A 10,513-nucleotide genomic window follows, 5' to 3' on the forward strand; every position below is an offset into this window, starting at 1 on the left:
TAAATGACATTAAATACATATTTTGGACGCTGTACATTACAACTTATAAAATACTTTAACATGTTTAGTTTTTCTCTACTTTTAATACAGAAATTCAGATTCCTTTTGTAATATATATGCTTAATAACATGTATAATAATAATAATAATAATAATAAAATAAAAAGAGCCTGCTTTCATTAGAAAAGTGTATTTTATTGATAGGGTTAGAGTGGCATGAGACTTGGCACAGGAATTAATTTCAAAGAAAGGTGATGAAAGAAATTACACAGATATACATCTACAGCAAAAAGGTCATCTTCATTGGAAAACGCAGTGATTTGAAACACATTCAGAATGGGAAAAAAAAAAAAAATACACCATTTCTACAACCATTTACATATATGGAGATAAACCTGAATATTATTTACATGGCAACAGATTACAGTATTTACAAAAGCCAAAGGACTGGAAGCAAACTGAAGCTCACAGGAGCTTTAATTTTGGTGAAGAACTACAAACTGTCCGTGTGAACAGAAAGCACGGGGGGGGGGGGGATTGGGCAGACGAACACAGATTTTAACAGTGCCTGGAAGTCGTCCTCTAACAAAGATTGGCCCCTACCGAATACGGTTGCTGACAAAAGCTGACAACTCCAGTAGCTTTTTATTTCCATCCACATTTTTTCCTACAAAATTCATAATGTATTTTTTCTTTTTCTTTTTTAAAAAAAAAAAGGGAACTCCTAAACAGCACAAGATTGCTTTTTCAGAGACGCCTGGAGTCACAACTCAGTGCCAACACAGATATACAGGTTACAATCTTACCATAACGACGGCGGTTACAGTATATTCAGACAATCTAGAGCAAATCTGTACATCTATCAACAGACATTCATCATTCAGGCAAACAGGGGAGGTCTGTCCCTTTACAAGGCATCTAATCAGAGATGAGAACAAAAAGAGAGAGATAGAGAGTTGGGAGTCTGGGTTAAAGTTCAGGGGTCAAAGCCAGGAGGATACAGTACCAAACACCACCTAGCTAACTGTACTGAGGCCTGACTGAGTCTCACCGCTCTGCCAACCAGATAAAGATTAGTTTATTCAGTTAGTTCACCAACAATGACATCAACATTAATGCCGGTTTTGATTCAACCCTGAGAAAACAGTGGACTGCATGTTCACTTGTTGGCACACCTGCCCTAATGTGCCAATGAAGGTAATTTTGCCTTCTAAACAACCCAAAACAAAAATCAAAAATCTAAGATCGACTTTAACTCTACAGAGACACATAGGCACAAATGCAGGATTTAAACAGTGATTAGGTCTCCTTAAGACATTATACGGAAAGGCATTGTAGGTTCAGTCTCGCCCTTTTCAAGCATTTCTCCCCACAGACAAGGTGCCAGTGCTGGAACCAATTCAGCATCAAATTATTAACCATTCTGAGCACTTTCACAATCAATAAACTGGTTCTTGTCCCGGCGAAATTGGCTCTGTGCCGGTACTTTTCGATCTGCTCAAACCAAGAAAAAAAAAGTGGTAGCTGGGACGGGAAGGAGGGAGGAACGGTGCTGCAATATCAGAGATAGAAGCAGAAAAAAAAACAAATAAACCCAAAAAAGACAATGCAATCTCCAGATGATCAGCAAGTTAACAAACCCCTTGTATAAGCTACAGGGCTTCAACACTCACAAAGCAGCACTGGAGAGAGCAACAGAAATGATGGAGTGATTTTGGATTAAATGAATTCAGTGCTTGAACACAGACTGGCACAGATGATCTTTGGTGTTGACCATCTAACTCTGTTATTTGTTCACCACGTTTGTTTTTGGTGCGTTGCGACTTGTTGTATATCTGGTTTAGAAACCAAATGCCTGGTTTTGTAAAAAAAAAAAATTAGAATAAAACAATGTTTTGCTGGTTTCCACAGCCAGGCACCGGCACTGGTGCCAGCACCGACACCTTGTGAGTTGAAAAGCCCCCCTCCCCCCGAGAGTCTTGTGCTGTAAGGCAGAGCTCAGGCCAGAGGAGAGAGTCTCGAGATGAAGCAGCAAAGATGTTATCGAACATCCGAACTGCCTTCTCGTCTTTCTTTATAAGCACAGACAGTCTGTCCTACTGACTCGTTCCCCTACCAAACCCTGAACTAACAAGAAGGCCAACTCTTCAAAGAGGAGAGTAAAAACTAATATAAAAACGGCTAAAGAAGAATGCTGTCATTTATCGGATTCTTCTGAGGCTGGTCTCTCCCAAGTACTCATCAGGAGCGAGGGGGTGGTTCGTCCCCATTCAGGTCCTCTACTTTCACAGGTTGACAGGGGTCATTGGAGCATGAGCTGTTTGAGGTTGTCGTGGAGGATGGTGTCCTTGACGTCCCGGAACACCAGCCTGATGTTCTCCGTGTTGATGGCCGTGGTGAAGTGGTGGTACAGGGGCTTCTGGGTGCCGTCGCGTCTCTTGGCTCGGAAGCACTCCACCATGAACGCCTGGACGTCCGCCAGGTCGTGCTCCTGCCCGGTGTATTCAGGAAAGTAGTCTTTAAGCGGAACGTTCCTCACCTTCTCCTCCAGCAGGTCCGTCTTGTTGAGGAAGAGGATGATGGAGACGTTGACGAAGACGCGGTTGTTGACGATGGTCTCGAAGATGTTGAGCGATTCGCGCAGCCGGTTGGTTTGCCTGTCCTCCATCAGCACCTGTTAAAAGACAGTGGAGGGATTTAGTACAGTTACTGGTTGCTGGTACTGTTGTTATTGTGCTGGATGTCATTGAAGCTGCATTTATGGAGCAAACGGTGCCACTTGTAGTCCAAAAGCTTTGTAATTCTGCATGGTGCATCCAGTCCGAGCTTGTTACAGTATGTGTATTCGTTCCAAAACGTTTTCTATAGGAATGTCAGCTTGGTACGCAAATATTTTTTTATCCTGTCCTCCCTGTGAACGGAGTTCTGACTGGTAAGCTTTGGCAGGGGGTCAACTGTCTGTTAGCCCTTCATGCAGAGGCTCCCGTGTCATTTACATTCCCTGTTTGCAAGCATTATGGTTCCCTAATGTGGTTTAGAGTTACAGTAACCGGGGACAAAGAGTGGTGGATTGGGCGGAAACAATGTGCCAACATAGTTCAACTGAAGTTGGGACCGGGAAGCAAGTTTTTCTCACTAAAAAGTCCCAGCAGCCTCCGACTGCAGATAGACAGAGTACCAAAACAATAAAAAAAACAATGTCCTAGAAGTGTTTACTGGTGTGTGGGGATTTCTTAAGGTGCGATATTGTTCCCACTGATACATCGGCTGGGTTGATATTATTACAGGTGTATCAGTGATAACGACACAATGCACTAGAGAAATGCTAAAGATATGTTTGAGGTAATTTAGGATCAGTGTGGTTATTAAATATCTTGCCAACCAGAGACCCCTGGCAAGTTTAGTTTTCAATTCAAAGAAAAAACTTCCTGCTCAGAACATATGTTGATAATTACGTAATAACCTAATTTAAAGAATTAAACATGTTTTGTTACTTATAAAATGTACATTACCTGATATATATTTTATTTTTATATTGCTCTCATACATCTAGTGTGAGTAAAACTAAAAAAAAGGAGCACATCTTTAATGTATACACTTCTCAAAACAAGTCACAAACACATTATCCTGTTTGAGTCTCTCGTGTTTACGTGCTTAACCGGCCTGATGTGGTTAACTAGGTGTGTTATTTGTGGCAATCTACACATGGTGTGAGATAAACCACAACAACGCCACAGAATAAGAGAGAGTATATAGACACAGCAATGACGACTTATCAAAAGGTCACCAAACATTATCTGTTAGAACAAACAGATTAATGTGCCACTTATCAGCATAACACAAGTGTGTGTGTGTGTGTGTGTGAGAGGGCAAATGAGATGCCACGACAGCGTGTTCCCACCTGGTCGTATTCAGAGGAGGAGACGAGGAAGAGGATGGAGGTCACCGAGTCGAAACACTCGAACCAGCGCCTCCGCTCCGACCGCTGCCCGCCTACGTCCACCATCTTGAAGGGAACGCTCTTGATCTCGAAGTCGTACTCGTGGATGCCCTTGGTGGGTTTACGGGCTAGCAGGATGTCCTGTTGAGTGGGGAGGTATTCCTGGAGGAGAAGACAGAAAGACACAATGAGTGAACATCAGCTTGTATATAGGAGGACAGAAATTGAGGCAAACATACAACAGCTGAAGAGAGAGAGAGAGAGAGAGAGAGAGAGAGAGAGAGAGAGAGAGAGAGAGAGAGAGATTGTTTTGCATGGAATTAGCAGGCTTATGATCAGGAGATCTGTCTTTACCCAAACACCACTTTAATTCCTCAGGTAATCTTAAATGCAAACTGTGTTTATACTATAAAAGGTGGATATGGGGTTAAATTTGGCAAGAATATAGGTAACATGTTGACTAATTTGGGCAATCTATTGTGGTCAAAGAAAGTAGTTAAAAAGGTTTCTGATCTGTAACCACAGCAGAGTATAACACTACAAGGAACCACTCACTGCAAAGGCCCACACTTTCATCTTTGGAAAGAAACTGCACTTTAACAAATGAATGAGACTAAAAAATAGTGACAGTAGGTCTGATGGTTCTGACTGAAGCTCCACTAAAAAGGATGGAACGGCCTCCAGCGTTCACAGTCCACTATCACAACAATCCTTCTTTTTGATTATACCTGTAGAACGTCTCCCTACAGCCTGCAATCACATTACTGCCTTCAGCTGGGAAGAGGAAACATTTCAGACTACCAAACAAACTGATATCACTGCTTTTTTAAGACTTTTCAAGACCTGCAAATACTCAAAACTTCCCAAAGCAACAAGACTGGGGTGAGGTGGCAAAGCGGTCCGCTAACAGGAGCTAGTAATCTCAGCATTATCTTTGATGAGCTACCATCTTAGTTGCTCGTCAGCTCAACCTTAAATTGCCTAGACATGTTGCAATATTAACTATAACATGTACAGGTCTGATTATAACAATCGGTGCAGGCAGAAACAACTTACCGGATCGCCGAGCTTATCCAGATTATCCAAGAAATACTTCACTGACTCACCCTGCGACAGGACAGAAGAGGAATTTCTGTTAATTCTACATAATTTATTCGATTCAGTCATTTTAATCATACACAGTACAGTGTGGGTGCAATACACATTTATGAACTGCTATTGTTGCATTCAGCAGAATGCATCTGTTGCTGTGGCACAGGACAAAAATCTCTCTATAGCTGCTGCCACACACACACACACACACACACACACACACACACACACACACACACACACACACACACACACACACACACACGAGAGCTGAGTTTGCTCTGAGTAGCTGAAGCAGGATGCAAAGTATTTGGTATTGCAGTAGACACGTGTTTGTAAGTGTGCCTTTGATGTACACAGAAATGTGGCTAGCTCTGTGTGTGTGTAGGGGTGTTTTTTTCTAGGCCGTTCTAATGCTGTTCATGCACAATTAGTGCAAGCCCAGACATGAGGCGGCCAAGACTGAGATGCATTCCTTTATCTGTGTGTGTGTGTGTGTGTGTGTGTGTGTGTGTGCCTGTACTCGACATAAAGCAAAAACTGACTGCAAAAGAGGCAAAACAGATTTTCTTTTGGCTCACATTATCTCTACTGTAGCACGCTGCGCCCTTTCTGGGCATTGTTTTGCATGTATTTTGCATTAATAGCACCGTAAACCGACATCCTTGCTGTAAAATTCAAATTTCTTCAGTGGTAGTGATCGTTTGGGTCGTACTTCGTGTTAGCGCCACGTACCATCTATTTCTCCCCCCCGACTCCAAGCTTCTGTACTCACCTTTTGATCTTTCAAAAAACTAACCTGACCTGAAAAACCTGTGTGTGTGTGTGTGTGTGTGTGTGTGTGTGTGTGTGTGCGTGCGCACGTGAGAAGTGTGTGCAGGGCTAATATTACACATGGGAGGGGTAGAATGGCGTGGCACTACGCTAAAGCCAAAGAAAGAAGAGCTAACCTTTTTGTGAATCTTATTTTAATTCTGGCTTCGCTCCAGTAACAGGAGCTCAAATCTGAGGGGACCGGTGGTTTTGAAATCGTCAAAAATCAGTCAAAGACAAAAAAAAAAAAAAAAAAAAAAGGAGAAGAGAAACAAGAAGAGCAATCACGCCGAGCTCTTTCTGTTCGTTATAAAGCATGACAATGCCTGCAGTTTATCTGAGAGTGCGGCAAAAACAAAACCGAAACATATCATTATATAACAATGTCACTGTGCTATTTGCATTGTAGCCATGGGACTTTCACATTTTTGACAGATTTGATGTGTTTTTGTGACTTAATATTAGTATGTGTTACTATATTGATTAAAAAAAGAAAGAAACTCTCAGGTGAGAAGGGAGTGAAAATGTTTATGGCTGAGTTTAAAGACTGTGTGTGAACTTTGTACTACACAAAGCGAGAGGATCCATGTGTGGTTTCAGTCTGTGCATGTGTTTTTAATGATAATTACAAGCCGGCCTGAAGGCACTTGTGATTTGTGATGCAAATACGTAAAAGGGCATGGTCAAAACACAAGGGGTTGTATCTGCTGGCAGGAAAACAAATTGGTCCTCGCTAACAAAGCAGGGACAATTTAAACCGCTCCTAAAACAAACACTCTGCTTCTGGTTTATGTGTTTGTGTCTAAATGAGAAGTGATGATGTGCTGGGGTTTCAGATTTCATTCACATTTAGAGTTAATATCAAGGTTTTATACACTACGCACGATTATCTTCCCTTATCGATTAATCCGCAGATTATTTCTTTCTGTTAATCTTTCAATTGTCTGGTCTGTAAAATGTCAGAATATAGTTGGAAATGTCCCCAAAAAGCTTAAAATCCTCATATTTGAGAAGCTGGAACCATGAAATGTTTAACATGTTTGCTTGATAAATGACAATTAATAAAAGAGTACATTTTCTGTTGATCAACCAGTTGTTTCAGCTCTACAGTAACCTGTACGCATGTGTAGTCCTGTGTCTGTGTATGCTTACACTGACTTTAAATAAGAAATAAAAAAACAAAACACATATACAAACAGTTTTCTGATCAATAGTTGATCTAAATATCTATTAAATGTCACATAATTTTGTCTTCAACTTGCTTGTTTTTCCCCTAACCAACAGTCCTAAACTCAAAAGGTATTTAGTTTATGATACTAGAACAGAGAAAAGCAGAACATTAATATCTGGGAGGCTGGAGCCAACAAACGTTTGGTATTTGAACCTGATAAAGTACCAAATTATTGATTTATCATCACTATCTCTATTTATTTTCTGTTGATGGACTAATCTATTACTCTCCAAATAAACAAACATCCATGATGACAGATTTAGAGGGTGCAGTACATATATACTGAGCAGCAACAATCTGAATGATTAAATGCCATTTTTAAAGCAAAAATAAACAACAATTCAGCTTTTTTTTGGTTTTGTGCGACAGTTATTTGGATGTTTTTGAGTTTTGCTTTGTTGGTCTGACAAAATGAGTCACGGGAAGGCGTCAACCTGCGCTGTGCGAAATTGTATGGAGCATGTTGCTGATATTTTACACACAAAATACAGTATATATGAAAATAATGGTTTGTCGTTGTCCTACGTGCACACCGAACGTATGTGTGTGTGTGTCTGTGTACTTGGGTAACTTGAGGTGTGAGTGTTTGTGTGCCAATAACACTGAGTGGGAGACCTCTGTTTGTAAGCATAAAGCTGTTTAACTACAGATCAACATTCCAGCTCGGATCGCTCTTATTCCCCATTCTGTCTGCACAACCGGCTCAAAGTGAGAGAGGCTAACAAAACGCCATTGAGAGCAGTTCCGACTTATGCAACTGAATCAAAGATATTTTTTTTTTTTTTTCCCTGTCTTTTGTCTCATTATTACTGAAAAGCAACTCGGAGAGATGTGTCCCCTTCTCCTCAGTGGGGGCTCCTCAACAGCTGGACGATGTATAAAGTTCACACGAGCCGACAGCTCGCATGAATTTACATGAAAATACGGAGCAGCACAATTTAGGGCATGTGTACAAATCGCAGCATGTTGTGAAAGTGATACCTGGCAAGATAAGAGCTCAGAAAAAGTCCCAGTAAGGACATGTGGATGTGCTCTCGGACCACAGCTGTTGTTCTGGGGAAAACGTCAGTGTGTGAAAACGTGCGTGCTGACAGCCAAGACATAAGGAGCGGGGAGAGGTGTAAACAGGAAGTTGACTCAATCACATGTCTGACCGCTCAACAGAGAGCGAGAGAGAGGGAGGGAGAGAGAGAGAGAGAGAGAGAGAGAGAGAGAGAGAGAGAGAGAGAGAGAGCGAGCACGAGCAACATGGAGAAGGGAAAGGGAGGATGAATTAAGAATTAAAATCAGTTTCACTTTCTATTTTCACTGTCGTTTCCACGTCTTTCAACCCTTCTTTGAAAAAGCCAAAGTGGAAAACACCAGAAAGCCCTTACTTCAATTGGTGATTGAGGGTTGTGTGTACCAGAGACAAATCAAGAAACACTTATCAGTAGCGAGCTAGTAGAAAAGCTGGGCCACCATCTTGTTTCATATACGTAATCTGTGCGTGTACATCCACCTACCAGCTGAAACTCCCTGCGACGATCATAGGCGTTCTGGATACCCGAGTCCTCCCACAGAGCTTTGATGGCCGGCAGGTAGCGTAGGAAGACGGACGTCTCCAGCTGCCCGCTGGCCATCTTGGCCGACCGGGTGTCGAACGCCATGAGGCTGTCCCCGTGCTGCTGGTTGTCCTGGTCACCCCACGGGATGTGCAGCTTCTCCCGGGCGTCCACCAACACACGTACACCTGGAGAGGAAGTGAAAAGATTACAGTTGAGAGGCCCACTGGTGGTATCGTGAGATCTAGCAGGGCAAATGTGAACGAAACTAGAGCTGCACGATATGGTAAAGAACAAAAAACACAGATACGGTGGATTGAGATATGGCTCACAATTTAAACTTTCACTGACACAACTATGAAACTCATGATGGCGTAACATCTGTCAGGGTCTGTACCAAAGGCCAGGGCATCTCTGAGGCACTACAACACTGAATTATTAGGTTATTCTGACATGTTGTGATTAACTAATTAATTAATTAAATAATAAAACCCAAAGTGGAAGACTAGAAGAACAAAATAAAATAACACAAGGACCTATAAACCTGTTTAATCTGAGTGATGTAGCAGGATGTAACAAAAAAAAAAAAAAAAGATAGCGTGCGAGATAAACATCAGCATATACCACAATTATTTCTACAGGATGAATAATTAATGATAATTAATTTGAAATAGCTTATGTTAATAATAAATGACACAACCACACCTGACCTTGCAGTTAAACACACCTTTATTCTGACAGTCAGGAGGAGGTATCAATGTAACTTTTTGCTTTTGTTTACACTAAATGCTGCTGTATGTATAAGAAAGACATACAAAAAGTGGACAAACAGGAACACCTTTACAGCCTGAGTGCACTGGGGTGGGTTTAACCCTCCGTTAGCTGCTTACATCCCTAAAGGTTAGTTGTTGAGTGACGAAACTGGCCTGTGGCTCTTTGAGAAAGCTGCTGGCGGGTTTCTGAACAAGCTACAAGGTTTTAAATAAGGTTAAATATACGATATGTACACGGCTGTGAGCCCTCAGACGAGAGAGATTTAAGCGGCGGCTCCTATGGGTGTGCCGACAGCAGATGTAGACTGTTTATGTATGTCCTCTCTCTCTCTTTCTCTCTCTCTTTCTCTCTCTCTCTCTCAGCCAGATGTGGAAACTTCCCCCCTCCTCCCCCTCCTCCCCTTAACATCCATTTTAAACGTCTTTACCCCCAAAACGACCTCGTTTTTAAAAAAAATAAACGTATCGCCCTCTTTGCCGTCAAACAAGCGAGCCTTACCTTTGATAACGTTGCTGTAGATTGTGGCTTTGAAGTCCTCCCGGGCTTGCTGGTCGAAGTCCTGGCCGTGGATGATCCGCATTTGTTTGAGGAAAGTGGACTTGCCGCTCTCGCCAGCGCCCAGCAGCAGGATCTTCACCAGCCGTTTCACGTACGTTTTCTCCCGGGAGAGACATCGGTCGATCTCTTTGGACTTTCGCAGCTGCTCGACCTCGCCGTTGTTCAGCAGGCAGACGGGCAGACAAACTTTTAACACGGACCTCGTCGGCAGGAAATCCGCCATGTTCGCACAAACTTCATCGATGCTAATTTGATGCGCGTTCGCGGGGCGCGGGCACGGGACCAAGCCCCTTCCCTAAACTCAGGAAGTAACGTTAGCGTCGCTTGACTGTTTGCCATCAATCTTACGTGACTTTAAAGCTCAGCCGTTACTCACACAAACATTATTATCCGCAGTTAAATAATAATAATAATAATAATAATAATAATAATAATAATATGTCTAAAATATGATATTTAATAACACTAGTATACCTGCACGCGGTGACACAAGAATATGTCAGTTGGAGTTTGAATGTAGCCGTTAAACTGACGTTAAAAAAAAAACAAACCGCTTACTTTC

General features: G+C 42.1%; 1 protein-coding gene across 1 annotated transcript; it reads right to left on the reverse strand.

The window, feature by feature from the left end:
- Positions 1–173: 173 nt before the first annotated feature.
- On the reverse strand, positions 174–10,362 carry LOC127373420 (guanine nucleotide-binding protein subunit alpha-13). Its single transcript, XM_051417868.1, has 5 exons — positions 9,892–10,362; positions 8,581–8,807; positions 4,996–5,046; positions 3,901–4,101; positions 174–2,673 (listed from the first exon to the last, which is right to left on the reverse strand). The coding sequence occupies exons 1-5, from the start codon at positions 10,172–10,174 to the stop codon at positions 2,302–2,304; spliced, it is 1,134 nt and encodes a 377-aa protein (XP_051273828.1). The 5' UTR covers positions 10,175–10,362; the 3' UTR covers positions 174–2,301.
- Between the last annotated feature and the right edge of the window lie 151 nt (positions 10,363–10,513).

The sequence above is a fragment of the Dicentrarchus labrax genome, unplaced genomic scaffold, assembly GCF_905237075.1.
Source record: "Dicentrarchus labrax unplaced genomic scaffold, dlabrax2021, whole genome shotgun sequence".
NCBI classification, from domain to species: Eukaryota; Metazoa; Chordata; class Actinopteri; family Moronidae; genus Dicentrarchus; species Dicentrarchus labrax.